This window comes from Hemitrygon akajei, chromosome 11 (genome assembly GCF_048418815.1).
Source record: "Hemitrygon akajei chromosome 11, sHemAka1.3, whole genome shotgun sequence".
Taxonomy (NCBI): Eukaryota; Metazoa; Chordata; class Chondrichthyes; order Myliobatiformes; family Dasyatidae; genus Hemitrygon; species Hemitrygon akajei.
In genome coordinates, this window is record NC_133134.1 from 11,527,246 (window position 1) to 11,544,093 (window position 16,848).

Below are 16,848 nucleotides of genomic sequence, written 5' to 3' on the forward strand. Positions count from 1 at the left end.
ATAACGTTATTTTAACTAGCTGACTAGCAGCTAAGGAGCTATTCTATTGCAGACATCCCACCTCTCCCGGAAGTTCCGAGAGTCTTCCGCAAATTGATGATGCTACCTCCCCGAAATGATTTTTGGCAGGGTGCGATGATTGTGTTCACTCCTCGTGCCAGGGTGCAGAGCCTTTCTCTGTCCCATTGTGGATCAATTTAAACACCAGCTCAGATAGACTGAAAAGACAGGTGTCAGTCAAGACAAGAGCTGATTTTGCTTGATTTCTGCGATGGTCATCTCCATGGCGATGAGGCTATGAAGGTTATTGTGCTCCATGCCCTCTATATATGATGACCTGATAAGCAAGGCTTAGGGCCTACTCCGGGGTTTGGATCTGAGGACTCGGTTTTGGTTTGGAATGCTGTTGTTCGATTCACTTGTTTGTTTGACTTGTATTTTTTTTCCTTCTATTGCTCATTGAGTCTTTTCTATTTCTTTTTATTCTTTTTTTCCCCTTAAATTGAAAAAACATCCAGTGACTAACAATTCTGTGGGTGAAAATGCCTTGTTAATGAGAGCAGTCAGAGGAGAATGGCTGGGCTGGTTCAAGCTGACAGTAACTCAAATAACCCTGGTGTGCAAAAGAGCATCTCTGAATGCACAATACGTTGAACCTTCAAGTGGATGGGCTATCACAGCACAAACATTCACTCAGTGGCCACTTTATTAGGTACAGGAGGTATCTAATAAGGTGGCCTCTGAGTGTAAGTCTGATCATTCCAGTTTTTTTCGAGAGAGATACAGCACAGTAACAGGACCTTCCGGCCCAACAAGCCTGAGCCACCCAAATGCACCCCCGTGTCCATCTAACCTACTAACCTGTACGTCTTTGGAATGCGGGAGGAAACCAGAGCACCCGGAGGAAACCCATGTGGTCATGGGGAGAATGTACAAACTCCTACAGACAGCAGAGAGAATCGAACTCTGGTCCCTGCCACGGCAACGCGTTGCGATAAACCACTACGTGCCACGGTCTGAGCATTCCTCAGAACTAGGCTGTCCTCTGAGTAGTGATCAGAACTAGCTTGTTTTCCACACTACAGAGCCAACATTACATAACATACCGCATTCAAGCTCTGCAATATTTAAACTTTCTAATTGTCAAAGCAGGCTCAACTGGAATTAGATTGCCCATAAATTTGTGACCCTACTTTGGAAGGAACACTCATTTGTTTCTTCCCACCAGTCCTCCAGATGGGATCAAAACTTTATGATTTCCTCTCTATAATGCTCCTTGTTTCCCTTCACGTTATTTTCCTTCTCTTTCTCTCATGGGGTGAACAAAAGTTGCTTTGTTTATTCGTGTTTGAAGGGTTTCCATGGCTAAGATCAGTTAAGGCTGCTGGCATGCACAGGGGTGGCTGGAGCCACGGAATCAAAACCTCGTGGTGTTTAGCTGCTGCACGAGGACACCTCATCCCAGAGGATGGCTGGATCCTCCCCATAAACACTGGTGTCCCACATCTCACTAGCCAACCATAGCTGCCGAAAGCACTCCAAAATTTTGATTAACAATCAACCTCTTGTCCAACTAGTTTAAGGGCAAACTGACTGATAAGGAAAAGTTGAATAGGTTAGGGCTTTATTCCCTAAAATGTAGGAGAATGAGGGGAGGTTTGATAGAGGCATTCCAGATTATGAGGGGTATAGCTAGGGTGAATGCAGGCAGGCTTTTTCCACTGAGATATGGTGAGAGTACAACTAGAGGTTACGGGTTAAGGGTGAAAGGTGAAAAGCTTAAGTGGCACATGAGGGTAAACTTCTTCACTGAGATGGTGGTGAGCATTTGAAATGAGCTGCCAGTGGGAGTGGTGGGTAAGGACTCGATTTCAACACTTCAGGTACGTGGATGGGAGGGGTTATGGAGGGCCATGGTCCAGGTGCAGGTGGATGAGAATAGGCAGATTAATAGCTTGGCACAGCCCAGATGGACCAAAGGGCCTGTTTCTGTGCTGTAGTGTTGTATGACTCTATGACTGTAATTGCTTTTACTTCACAGCCAATTCAGCACGTTTTCTGTGATTTCAAAGAGCACTGGTTAGAGCCAAGATCCAATTTAAGTATATTGATCGCGCTGTTTCATTGGAGGTCACAAACACAATTAGATTCCTGAAAACTTACATTTTACTTAAATTAAATAAATCTGCAAATATTCCATCTTCTAAAGTAGATATCTGATTGTTGCTTATGTCTCTGTAAGGAAAGATGTAGAAAGAATTAGTTTCATCTGATATAATTCCATGTTTAGCAAATCTTTAAGTGTATACCATACAGAATTAATTTTTTTGCAGTACAGTAATAACCCAACATCATCTCAAATAACCTAATCACCACCCCGGTTTGATATTTTCTGCAATAACCTGGTTTATTCACTTTAGTTTAGATATACAGTACAGAACAGGTCCTTCTGGCCCAACGAGCCGCACCGCCCAGAAACCCACCAATTTAACCCTAGCCTAATCACAGGACAATTTACAATGTCCGATTAACCTCAGAATAGAGGGATATCCATTTAGAATGGAGATGAGGAGGAATTTCTTTGGCCAGAGATTGGTAAATCTGTGGAATTCATTACCACAGGTGGCTGTGGAGGCCAGGTCATTGGGTATATTTAAGGCAGAGGTTGATAGGTTCTTGATTAATCAGAGCATGAAGGGATACGGGGAGAAGGCAGGAGATTGAAGCCAAGAAGGAAAATGGATCAGCCACGAAGAAATGGCGGAGTGGATGTGGTGGTCCAAAAGGCCTAATTCTACTCCTATATCTATACTTACCAACCAGTCTTACTAACCAGTACATTTTTGGACAGTGGCGAACGTATAAACCCCTTACAGACAGCGCTGAAATTGAACGCAGATCTCCAGCTGTAATAGCTATAATAACATCACACTATGTTGCCGTGGTGCCCACCCCCCAAATCATCGGTTGATGTCAGCATTGTTCATACCCCCTAACTGCCAAGATGAAATTCAGTCTCCTGTCTCTGGATCCAGCTCTCTGCCTGCTATCCCAGTGACCTAACTATGACAATATCCTACCATGTTCCCATGGTGTTCTTAGAATCTGAGTTCATCTCATGATCTGTTGATGGGTGGGTGCGGAGGCACAGCGGGTAGTGTAGCTGCTTCCCAGCTCCTGCAATCCTGGATCAGTCCCAGCCTCTGGTGTGGAGATTGTGTGTGTCTGCCTTGGACGCTCTGCTCTCCTCCCACGTTCCAAAAGACGCACTGATTTCCAGATTAATTGGCCGGTATAAATTGACCTTCGTGTTAGTGGCTGGTGGGGAAATTGGGTACGACAATTGGTTGAACTCCCACTTGAGAACAAAACTACTGCTGACACACTATAAGACCATAAGACATCATAGCAGAATGAGACCATTAAGCCCATCGAGTCTGCTCTGTCATTCCATCATGGCTGATTTATTATCCCTCTCAAACACATTCTCCTGCCTTCTCCCAGTAACCCTTGATGCCCTGTCTAATCAAGAACCTACCATCGTCTGCTTTAAATTTACCCAATGACTACTGCTGAGGTTGTAGTCTATTTCATATTGTGTAGGTGTAGGCCTCCGTTAGTCTTGATAGACCATGGATTTGCACCTTGGAAAGTTTCCAGGGCACAAACCTGGGCAAGGTTTTTTTGATGGAAGGCCGGCAGTTGCCCAAGCTGCAAGTCTCTCCATGCCACCAATGTTATCCAAGGGAAGGGCATTAGGACCCATACAGCTTGACACCGGTGTCATATTACCCTAATGGAGAACAGGTGCAACAAAGTAAATGGGGAATGGGATTGCTCTTGGAGTTGGCAAATAATCAATGGGCTGAATAGCCTCTTTCTCTGATGTTAGGAGACAAGAACATAGAATTGGACATCTCTGTAATTAGGAGCTGATGACTTTCCAAAAAGGATTTCCACTGCTCTTACCTAGTCTGGCCTATATGTAACTAAAGGAACTAGGTTGACTCTTAAATCCTGTCTAGTAGGCGAAGCCATCTTCTCAAGGTCAACTAAGGGATGGTAATAATTGCTAGCCTTCCCAAAGACCCTGTTGGATCCTGATGATTTTGCGATCCAAAAGTTCTTCAGAGATCAGAAAAGGGCATAAATCTTGATGCTCAGGACAGTTTTAAGAAGTGTTACAAGAGCAAAGAAAAAGAAGAAAGAGCAGTGTCAAGAGAAGAAAGGGGAGACCGAAAAGTAGTTGTGGTCTTCTCATACTGGACTAGAGGTAACAGGTAACCAACAGCATTGGCAGATTCAAGGAACATGACACCTGCCAATGAAACCAATAAATTTCTGGAAAAATACAGAGGCAACTCTAACACAATTACTGTACTGAAAAATTCACTGAATAATCGCATGTATGTAGGGGATTATATAAAAATACAAGCAAGCATAGGAAAGTTAAACGGCAAGAAAAATAACAATTCTACAGCCCAATCCAACAATACCCATGTTTCATAACAGAATAAGAGGCCCTGCAAGGTTTGTTTGACACATGAATGGCTGGAGGTAGAGGTCCGGTGATGGAATATCTGCAGGAAGTTAGTCACACTGGACACTGCGAAGGGGTTAGGGCTCGGAAAGACATTTGCCACAGGGTAAACTGAATGGCTGTAATTAAGCAGAAAACACGTTAAGGACGCTGGAAACTACCTGAAAGTCCTGCCATTGTCACCATGGGTAGCACAACTCCAGAAGAACAATACGATCATGCAATCATTATTGCCGCAATCTCGCCCATGAGAAAAAAATTACATTTTCTGGTCTCCGCCAACACAAACACAGGTGCCTGTATTCTGCATGGGCAGTCACTTGTAAATTAGATATTTCAGATATTCTTAACAATATTTGGTAACCGCCCCAATTCCCTTGCTTCACCATCGCCCTAAAACAGGTTGGGAAATTTCCCTGTTTAATAAAATCTTCCAGATCAGAAATGACTAATCCCAGTTACCCTGGTCTGAAACCTCAGCCATCTTTCAGACACCTGGGCTGCGTCAGTTTCAGTAAGAACATCTGTTTGATGTTACAAACCCAAACACGTGGCATTAGCTGTTCTTTCCCAAGTATCACAGGTGCACAGTATGGATATCCGGGGAAAGTTCAGATGTAGGGATGTCCCAGGAGTGGACAATGTGTGATGCCTAGGTTATAAAGTACATTCAATCATTACAGACATGAATATAGACTTAAAACACTTACATATCTGATAAATATCTTCTACCAGCGAAGATCTCTTTGTTAAGAATACTAATATTATTGCCCTGTAGATATCTAGGGAACAAAAGAAGACTATTAATTGAAATAGAACCTATTCTACTTATCAGTTCAGTTTGACTTTCACCCATATTAGCAACAAATATGTTAGTGAAGTATTTACAAAATTTATTACCCAACTTCCCTGAGATGCCCGAGAAAAATGCTATGGACTTGTTTCTTTCTATTAATCCATTGTGTAAAGGTTTAATATCTTTTATTCGTGATAAATTAGTATCCTTACCCCTTTGGATAAAATCAGAATGGCTTGGGAGCATGACTTAAATATCCCTTTATCTAATGAGGTTTGGGACTCGATTCTCAAGTCGGTTAACTCAACTTCTCTCTGTGCTCGCCACTGTCTTTTACAGTTTAAGATTGTTCATAGGGCTCATATATCCAAATCTAAATTATCTCGATTTTATCCTAATATTAGTCCTCTTTGTGATAAATGCAAAAGTGGTGAGGCTTCTCTCATTCATATGTACTGGACCTGTCCTAGTCTAGAGAAATTTTGGAGGGATGTTTTCTTAACTTTATCCTGTATTCTGAATCGCCACTTAGAACCTAACCTTTTAATTGCTCTTTTTGGTTTCTTGGCTGAGACAGATATACGTTTGAGTTTGACTAAACGTCGAATATTATCTTTTGCTTCTCTCCTGGCTAGACGTCTAATTCTTCTTAGATGGAGAGATGTTGCCCCACCCACGCACGCTCAATGGCTTAACGATATTATGTCCTGTTTAGATCTTGAAAAAATTCATTACTCAATTCTTAATTCAGACATAAAGTTTCATAAGGTCTGGGGACCTTTTATTGAGTATTTTCATAACTTTCCTTTTGACTAAGTTTCTTTTTCAGTCCCTTGCTTTCAGCCTTTCTTTTGGTAGTAGGCATTATTATCTTCTGTTTTTAATTGTATTTACAGTTTTGGGGGCTTGAATGTTCTGATTTATATTTCCTACATTTTGCTCTGGTTGGTCTGGAGTTTTTTTTCCTTGCGGGGGTGGGGGTGGGTACTAACTTTACATGACTTCAATTTGGGTGCTTTTTCAATTATTATATTTTGTATTATATTACCATTGTATGTTTATCTTGCACTGTATTAATTTCCTATTTCGTTCTTGGGGTTTTTTTTGTAGTGTTGTAGAAAATGCATTAAAAAAATCAAGAGAAAAAAGAACAAAATAGTAAACAGTTAGTAAACTGGTTATTAAATCCCCATGAGGGATCTTGGCTCGAAATGTCAACTCTTTATTCCATTCCTTGGATGCTGCCTGACCTGCTGAGCACCTCCAGCATTTGTGTGTGTTGCTCTGGATTTCCAGCATCTGCAGAATCACTTGTGTTCATAGAAAACTATTAATTTTTCTTCTTGAGATATAGTGTTTGTGATGTATTATCTAAAACAAAAGTTTTCAATAATATGCAATGCTGAGGTCATCTTGGAGAAAGTGCAATGTTAATTCTTAAGAGTGTAATATAGAGAGTAACATCTTGATTCTTTCAAGGTTTTTTGATGATACCCACTCTGATCAGATTTGGTCACACTTATTTAACCATTTTGAGACCATGATAAAACAGACAGCACATCTGGACAGATGAGGAAGAGGTCAGCCACATGAACCAATGAGGTCTTGACAAATATCAAAGAAGACAGCTAGAAATTAATACTCCTAAACACACTATATTAATGCCACATGTTGTACTCCACTTCCACATCCAGTTCCAGTGACAGGCACTACTTATTGTGTATTCAGCTCCTCTGAACAGGCGTACATTCCTAAATATCCACATTCATTTAATATAGAATAACACACACAAAATGCTGGAGGGACTCAGTATGTCAGGCAGCATCTATGGAAAGGAACAACGAGTCAACGTTTTGGGCCAAGACCTCCACCAGTCCGGCATTTTCCATGTGTTACTGTAGATTTCCAGCATCTGCAGAATCTCCTGTTATTATCAACTAATACAGAATACAACACATAGAACATAGAGCAAATTACAGGCCCTTTGGGCAACGATGTTGTGCTGACCTTTTAACCTACTGTAAGATCAATCTAACCCTTCCCTCCCACATAGCCCTCTATTTTACTTTCTGAGTCTCTTAAATGTTCCTAATGTATCTGCCTCTAACACCACCCCAAGAGTGCATTCCTTGCACTCACCATTCTCCGTGTAAAAAAACCTTCCTTTGACATCCCCCTATACTTTTCTCTCAACATCTTAAGTTGACTCGATGACTACAAAAGCATTCTGATCTCTGTCGTCAGCCCAAGACATTTGGGGAAAAGCTTAAACTGTCCCATGGACCATGCTAAATGTGGAACAGCTTCCCAGAACAAACCCAACAAATAAATTTAAAATCCATGAATGAACAATTCACTTACAATTTCTCCAGGGAAGTCAAATTGTCCAAAAAGTTTTCATCGAGTGAGAGAATGCCATTGTATGAAAGGTCCCTGGAAAAGAAGAGAGCTGTTAAAATTTATACATATTCCATTTACAGAAAGCCAAGGTGATGTTGATGCTTAAACTTTAAGGACAGAAATTTATTTTGCGTAGTAAACAGCCAATTTTAACCAGAAGCCCATGATATTGGATGCACAGCTAGCTCCTCACCTTACAAGCTTTATTTTCCTAAAAAAGCCAATATTGAATGCTATCAGCTGAGTATAAAAAACCAGCATTCTGCCCAATCCTGTGGAAATCCAAATCATGGAACCAGGTTAAAGTTACTTGCTATGTGAAATTCTTGAACTTGTGGCATTGGTTCCCTGATCATTCACCAGACTTAGCTAATGTGTGAAGAATAACTGTCATGCAATTACTACAGCAGTAAGTGTCATGCCCTGGTCTGACCACCTGGTGGGCCAGAGTCCTCCAGGCTCTGGTGCATCTCCTCCTCTGATTATTTGAAGATTATTTTCAGCTGAGTCTTGTCTTAGTTATCAGTGCTCCTGTGCCGTGTTTAGTTTCTCGATGTAAGTTCCCTGTGTTTTGTTCACCTCTGCTCAGTTTTGAGTTTACCGCCACTGCGTCCAGTGATTCTCGAGTCCTATCCTGTGTTCTCTACTAACCAAACCACAAGTAAAGGGTCTTTGTTCAACTCCATCCTTGTCTCTGATCTCCTCTGCACTCGGGTCCGCCTGGTCTCAGTCTCTCTTGGCAGACGACTGGCTAAGGATATGGAACTTCAACATAACAACCCTGGTTTGAATCCACCCTGGCAAACACTCCTTTTACAATAATATTTAAAAGGTCAAGCCTCCAACCATTGCTGGGATGACTTAATTTCACCAGGGCCAGGAGAGAATATAAGTTGGGATGCACTGTGGGGAGATGGGCGGGAATGGAGAAAGCAGCCAAGGATGCTGTTCCTAGTCCCTATCCCAAGCTCTGCTGCTTGATTGAGATGTGAGTGACAGGCATGCATTCTAATAGCTCCTTTTTTCAAGTTACTGTTTATTTTTTTAAAGCATTTGTGATTCAATATTCATCAGAATTGACTGTCTATAAACCATTGGATGATGTGACAGACATAATAGGTCAGCAATGTGCAGAGTTCAGTTGGAGAGTCCTTATCCTCATTACGTTTTCTAGACAGACATATCTGAATACAGTACAGAAAGTTCCTTGCACTTTTAGTACAGACAGCCTTATTTAGACGAGTTTCAAAGCAGACAACATCAGGTGTGAACACGAGGAAATCTGCAGATGCTGGAAATTCAAACAACAACACACACAAAATGCTGGTGGAACACAGCAGGCTAGGCAGCATCTATAGGGAGAAGCGATGTCGACGTTTCGGGCCGAGACCCTTCGTCAGGTGTGCCCATTTCCTTCTCAGCAAATTTTCATATCTCTTTCCAAATCCTCATCTAATGAAGTACTTCTAAAGCTTAGTTGCTACTACAATCCAGGACGCTTCTTAGGCCACAGAGCATTTATTCTACTTAAAAATAATCTCTCAGACTCACATCACCCCTAGACTGTTATCCGAACCATGGAAACTTATATAAGAAACAAAAAACTAATTTGTGCAGTTTACAGCCATGTCTGGTGAACACCAGTGCGATCATAACAGGCGACCCTATGTAACTGCTTATGATCTCCAGGCTCAAGGACAGTTTCTATCCTGCTGTTATAAAACTCATGAATGGATTTGTTATTCATTAAAAATTAACTGTTGACCTCACAATCTACCTCAAAGTTCAAATTAAATTTATTATCAAAGTACGCATATGTTATCATATACAACCCTGAGATTCATTTTCTTGCAGGCATTTACAGGGAAATAAGGAAATAAAATCAAACTTTTCAGAAAACTGTATATAAACAGAAAAAGACTGACTGATAGCCGATGTGCATAATGAGGCAAACTCTTCCAATAATCATTATAAGAATCCTTGAAAGTGAGTCTGTAGATTGTAGAATCAATTCAGAGTAGTTCAGGAGCCTAACGTTTGTAAGGTAATGTGTTGTGGAGTATTAAATTTTGCAAAAATATTAGATGAAAGTCTGAACAATTCCAAGTGACACTTTAGCTTTTTACAAAAGCTCACAGCATGTAAGGTGTCGGACAAATTAAACACTGTAGGTTTGTTTAATGTTTTGCTAATAGCAGCTGGATTCTTACCCTGTAGGTTTGTTTAATGTTTTGCTAATAGCAGCTGGATTCTTACCCTGTAGGTTTGTTAAATGTTTGCTAACAACAGCTGGATTCTTACCCTGTAGGTTTCTTAAATATTTGCTAATAGCAGCTGGATTCTTTTTTGGCCTCGGGCGCTAGTGGCATGAGAACAAAAGACCAAAGAGTTGTCAGGACAAAAGATCTGTCTCTAAGTGCTTGTGGATTGAACCCCTATTTATTGAGGTACCTTTCGCTCGGTTCTTAGGACTTCAACTGGTCCAAGGAATCGCGATTAATCGATGCCTAGGTCGGACCCAGGATAATTTCATGTCAGAATTTTGTGACAATCAAGTCTCCTGATGACAGCAACAATCAAGTGGAGACTAAGAGTCGTAAGCCCTGAAATCTTTGTAACTTATTACATGATATTTAGTGTGGTTTGTTTGTGATTTCTCTGGTATGATGATAAATTAGATTTGAGTTACTTTGTTGTGCTTGTACACTTATTACCACATTCCTCGGACATTCAAATTGGTTTGGGTCCTTTGGGTCCGATGAACCCAGCCCTTTACTGTTCCTGAACCTGGTGGTGTGGGAAATAAGGCTTCTGTACCTTCTGCCTGATGATAGCATTGCTTGGATGGTGTTGGGGGCGGGGGGGGGGTCCTTGATGATGGATGCTGCTTTGCAGTGGCAGCATTCCATGGTCCCTGCACCATATTACTTCCTGCGCTGCACAATTTCTGTGACTGTAACTATTACTCTATATCCTGCCTTCTGCGGTACGCACACAAGGGCTAGAGGAACTCTGCAGATAAGACAGCATCAATAGAGGTGAATAAACAGTCAACATATTGTACCAACTCAGAATCCTGATGAAGGGTCTCAGTCAGAAACTTTGACTGCTTATTCCTCTCCATAGATGCTGTCTGACCTGCTGAGTTCCTCCAGCATTTTGTGCACGCGTTCCTCAAGGGGTCCAGCATCGGCAGAACTTCTTGCTTATGATTCTGCATTCTCTTATTGTTTTTCCTCAAAATATTTATGTTTTGAAATGATCTGTATGGATAGCTTGCAAAACTATCTTTTCTTTTCTTTTGTAATTTATTTTTTATTGCAGTTCATCATCAATCTTTTCCATAAGATGTATTTCAGATATTCATTGCATCTTGATACACATATCAAAAGTAAACTAATACCAATACCAATCCCACGAGAGATCAACATTGGCCAAGACCATGGGTAACACACCCTGCTTTTTTGTGGAATTAGTGCTGTGGAATCTTCTGCATCCACCTAAGATCAACAACCCAAATCAGAATCAAGTTTATTATTACTGACATATGTCATGACATTTCATGGTTTATGCCAGCAATAGTGGGCATGACATAAGAATTACTATAAGTTACAAAAAAAAAATCAAACATATAGTGCAAACTGGAGAGTTTAACATTGGTAGCTGAGCGAAGGGCGCTGAGTAGGCTACGGTCAATTATGGATAACTCTGAACATCCTCTACATAGCACCATCCAGAGACAGAGAAGCAGTTTCAGCGACAGGTTACTATCGATGCAATGCTCCTCAGACAGGATGAAGAGGTCAATACTCCCCAATGCCATTAGGCTTTACAATTCTACCGCCAGGACTTAAGAACTTTTAAAAAGCTATTATTAATGCTTTTTGAGATAGTGATTTAGATGCATATCATATTTTTTACTGAGTTAAGTACTGTATGTAATTAGTTTTGCTATAACAAGTGTATGGGACATTGGAAAAAAGTTGAATTTCCCCATGGGGATGAATAAAGTATCTATCTATCTATCTATCTATCTAAAAGACAAATAGTGAGGTAGTGCTCATGGCTTCATGAACCATTCAGAAATCTGATGGCAGAGGGGAAGGAGCTGTTCCTGAATCATTCAGGCTCCTGTACTGCCTCCCTGACGGTAGTATGTTCTAGTATATAGGAGGGCATGTCCTGGGTGATGGGGGTCCTCAATGACGGATGCCGCCTTTTTGAGGCATCGCTCTTTGACGATGTCCTCAATGCTGGGGAGGCTCGTGCCCATGATGGAGCTGACTGAGTTGCCAACTTTTATCTTCTGGTACCTTCTACAAATCAGTTTGCCAATTTGATGTATCCAGCGTGTTACAGATACTATAAGTTACAATAAATAGACAGATAGGTAGTACAGTGCATGACATAGATAGATAGATAGATAGATAGATAGATAGATAGATACTTTATTCATCCCCATGGGGAAATTCAACTTTTTTCCAATGTCCCATACACTTGTTGTAGCAAAACTAATTACATACAATACTTAACTCAGTAAAAAAATATGATATGCATCTAAATCACTATCTCAAAAAACATTAATAATAGCTTTTTAAAAGTTCTTAAGTCCTGGCGGTAGAATTGTAAAGCCTAATGGCATTGGGGAGTATTGACCTCTTCATCCTGTCTGAGGAGCATTGCATCGATAGTAACCTGTCGCTGAAACTGCTTCTCTGTCTCTGGATGGTGCTATGTAGAGGATGTTCAGAGTTATCCATAATTGACTGTAGCCTACTCAGCGCCCTTCGCTCAGCTACCGATGTTAAACTCTCCAGTACTTTGCCCACGACAGAGGCCGCCTTCCTTACCAGCTTATTAAGACGTGAGGCGTCCCTCTTCTTAATGCTTCCTCCCCAACACGCCACCACAAAGAAGAGGGCGCTCTCCACAACTGACCTATAGAACATCTTCAGCATCTCACTACAGACATTGAATGACGCCAACCTTCTTAGGAAGTACAGTCGACTCTGTGCCTTCCTGCACAAGGCATCTGTGTTGGCAGTCCAGTCTAGCTTCTCGTCTAACTGTACTCCCAGATACTTGTAGGTCTTAACCTGCTCCACACATTCTCCATTAATGATCACTGGCTCCATATGAGGCCTAGATCTCCTATAAAATACTATGAGTTACAAAAAAACAAATAAATGGTGCAAAAGAGGAATGAGTGCTCAGCGGAGGAGAAGAAGCTGTTCCTGAAACATTGAGTATGGGTCTTCAGGCTCCTTGCCTCCACTCTGATGGTACCAGTAAGAAGAGGGTGTGCCCTGGGTGAAGGGTCATCAAGAGAACAAAATTGTGAGAAGGAGGTCACGGGTTCAAGGACCGTTTAGAAACCTGATATTGGCGGGGAAGAAGCTGTTTCTAAAACACTGAGTGTGGATCTTCAGGCTCCTGTACCTCCTGACTTGACTCAATAAAGGCAGTGTCCCCAGCAGTATGGCATTCCCTGGGCAATAGCCTAATGGTGTAGTGCTTCTCACAGTGGGAAATGGTTAACTGCTGATCACCAAATGCTAATTCTGTTTCCTTTCAGCACAGGAGTCAAAGTAAATTTATAATCAATGCACGTATGTCACCGTAGACTACCTTGAGATTTCACAGCATATACCATGACATTAAACCTGATTCTGAGATTCATTTCTTGCAGACACTTACAGGAAAATAAAGAATACAAAAGAATTGATGAAAAACTATCCATAAGTGAAGATTGACAAACAGCCATTGTGCAAAAGATGACAAATTGTAGATTAATAAATAGATAAATGGATAAATAGATGGATAAATCAAAGGCTGGATGAATGAACGATACTAAAAACATGAATTAAAGAGTCCTTGAAATTGAGTCTGTCAGAAGCTGAGATGAGCGATGTTATCCACACCTCCTGCTTTGTGGTGGAACCTTTGCGTACAACAGCAAGTGGTAAGTACTCCTTCAACCATTGACAGAGTAGCCAGCCATGTAGCTCAAACTGAGCACAAAAGGAGAAGAGACTTTGCCTAAACTTGTTCTGTCAGTGGAGCATGAAGTAGTTTTTCAGGATCAGCACCGTCTCCCATGCAACCATTGCTGCAAGCTTCAAGGGGGTTTTCCTTTCTTGACTTGTTGTCTGGTTAAACAACAACACAAGATGACGTTAGCAGAAATATAATGGTTAGGATAACAACAAGTGCGTTCAAACACTCTGGCACTTTGAATGTATCAAAGTGGATTTGGGAGACTCACCATAGGGAGATCATGAGTTTGAATTACCCTACTGAAGGTATGTTGCTTAGTTAATCCAAGACCCTCTCTGTGCTTTGGGATAACAATTCAATAGTAGGATTTGACAAAGAGCAGGGTAACCCTCCCTTGAAACCAAATCTAGAACTAGCACACCAGGTTATATCTATCACGAGAGACGGTATTAGCATTTCAGCTTATCTTTATTCCAAGGGAGGGTTCCCAGCTGTAAGAACAGGGTTCAGTTCCCACTGCTGTCTGTAAGGAGTTTGTACATTCTCCCCATGGCCGTATGGGTTTCCTCCCACAGTCCAAAAGATGTACAGGTTAGGGTTGGTAAGTTGTGGGCATGCTATGTTGGTGCTGGGAGCATGGCAATGCTTATGGACTGCCTCCAGCACAATCCTCAAACTGTGTTGGCCCTTGATGCAAAACCACACATATCACTGTACGTTTTGATGTTTCAACGTACCAGTGACTAATAAAGCTCATCTTTAATCATCCCTGTACCATACATGCACCTTAAGGGTGAACTTCTGATCTCACAATTAATATCAGCATGGCCTATGAACCTTATTGTCTACTTGCACTGCACTTTCTCTGTAACAGTAACCACATCACAATACTCTGCATTCTGTTATCACAGTTCCCTTTCCCTACCTCAAGTTACTTGTGTTTTGAAATGATGTCTGTATGAATGGCTTGCTAAACGAAGTTTTTCACTGTTGGCGGAGAATTTCCATGATCCATTGATATCCAAGTTAAATAGTTCCTGCTCATCCCAGTCCTAAATAGCTGAACTCAAACTTTGATATGGGTCTCCTGTCTAGGTAGCCCAAGCAGAGAAAAAGGAAACCGACTGTTGTATGACAGGATGGGCTCCAGGCCTCACAACCTACAGTACTGTGCAAATGTCTTAGGCACACATATACAGACAGGATGCCTAAGACACTTGCACTGTACTGTAGTAATTTTATGAATTGCACTGTCCTGATGCCACAAGTAAAGCAGATTTCATGACAGATGTGAGTGATGATAAACCTGATTCTGATATGGGTCTCTACTGTGGACTGAGAGTGGGAAGGGGGCAGGGAGAGGGGAATCATGGTTGGGAAAAGGGGAAGGGAGAGGAGAGGGAGAGGGAAGCACCAGAGAGACCTTCTGTAATGATCAATAAACCAATTGTTTGAAATCAAATGACCTTGCCTGGTGTCTCAGGACTTGGTGTGTATACACTTGTCCTGGCACTCCTTGTCTGCCACCTGTCCCACACCCCTCCTGCAGAGCCCCACCCTCGCCATTCCCAACATTCTTTGCTCCCGCCAGATTTACAAACTCACTCTCTGTTCCACATTGACAAGTACAGTACTGTGCAAAAGCCTTAGGCACCCTAGCTGTATACATGTGTGTCTAAGACAGTATTGTACCTTGCTATGATCTTGCACTTTCTTGTTTACCTGCACTGCACTCTTTCAGTAGTTTTTACACTTTATTCAAAGTTCAAAGTAAATTCATCATCAAAGTGCAGGTATGTCACCATATACAACCCCAAGATTATTTTCTTACAGGCATACTCAGAAAATCCATAATAGTGTCATTGTTATAGTCGTACCTTATTCCACCTCAATGCACTGTGTAGTGATTTGATCAGAATCAGAATCAGGTTTAATATCACCGGTATGTGTTGTGAAATTTGTTAACTTGAAACCAGTATGAGTAGTATGCAAAACAAGCTTTTCACTGTATCTTGGTATAGGTGGCAGTAATAAACCAATGACGAATTATCAATAGAATTCATCCTCCCAGCCTCTAGAGTGGGGACCAAAATGCAACCCTTGCATCTACCTCTGAGGCAAAATGTGAACTGTTCTACAGCCAAAATGCTAAAATCAATGTTTGAAGAGTTAAGCTTTTACAAAGCTAAACTCCAGGGACTTTGGGCCTTATTTACTTTACCATTGCTAAATCGGGCACAGGAACCCAGATCACACCAAGCTATTGATTCCATTTTTATTTATTATTTAGAGGTACAGCACGGTAATAAGCCTTTGCAGCCTGAGACTATGCCACGCTGTTACACGCAAGTGACCACTAATCTCCTGTCTTTGGAATGTGGGAGGAAACCAGGGCAGCTGGAAGAAATGCATGCGGTCACAGAGACAACATATAAACTTCTTACAGACAGCGGCAGAACTGAACCCAGGTCTCTGGCACAGTAATAGCAATATGCTAACCACTATGCTACTGTGTTGCTGTACAGTAGAATACAAGCCACTGAAGCCCACTTCACAAGTTTTTTATTTCAGTGACTAAGAAAATATTTCAATGTAAATAAAACAATAAAATAACAAATAGAAGTTTCATTATAATGGTGACATTGGAACCAATTTTCAACCATTATAAATGTATCACCTCTCCATTTGAGCTCCTCTAAGTCGAGTAACACACAGAGAAACAAGTAATAAGTCTTGTTCCTTGTTTGACATCAATTGTCATGGAAACATATGGGTTAAAATTTTTAACTTCATACATCACTGCCTGATATTAAGGACAAAAACAGTTCTCACTTCAAATCAGCTCCAACCAAGTCTGAAATAGGAAAATTATCTGGTTCGCTGATCTAAAGATTTGGCACCATCTTCAAAATTTTGTCTTAAAATTTTAGGAAGTGGAAAGAGAGAGGGACAAAGCCAGGCCTGTATCAAGCAACATCTGTCTACCAAAGGTGTCAATTTCCCATCAGCTCTGGTTCTGAGCCAGGATTTATGTCTATTCCCAGAACAGCTCAAAGAAATGCCATCACTTCTTTGCTGCTGCCATCAGGAGCTTAGTTTCCACATCACCAGGTTC

General features: G+C 41.3%; 1 protein-coding gene across 1 annotated transcript in view; it reads right to left on the reverse strand.

Moving 5' to 3' along the window:
• The window catches only part of pkd1a (polycystic kidney disease 1a), a 262,592-nt gene that overhangs the window by 174,269 nt on the left and 71,475 nt on the right, over nucleotides 1-16,848 (reverse strand). Inside the window, exons 2-4 of the mRNA XM_073060211.1 lie at nucleotides 7,698-7,769; nucleotides 5,251-5,322; nucleotides 2,164-2,235 (exon numbers count right to left, since the gene is read on the reverse strand). Of these exons, the coding sequence (XP_072916312.1) occupies nucleotides 2,164-2,235; nucleotides 5,251-5,322; nucleotides 7,698-7,769 (216 nt within the window). The remainder of the gene's footprint in view (nucleotides 1-2,163; nucleotides 2,236-5,250; nucleotides 5,323-7,697; nucleotides 7,770-16,848) is intronic.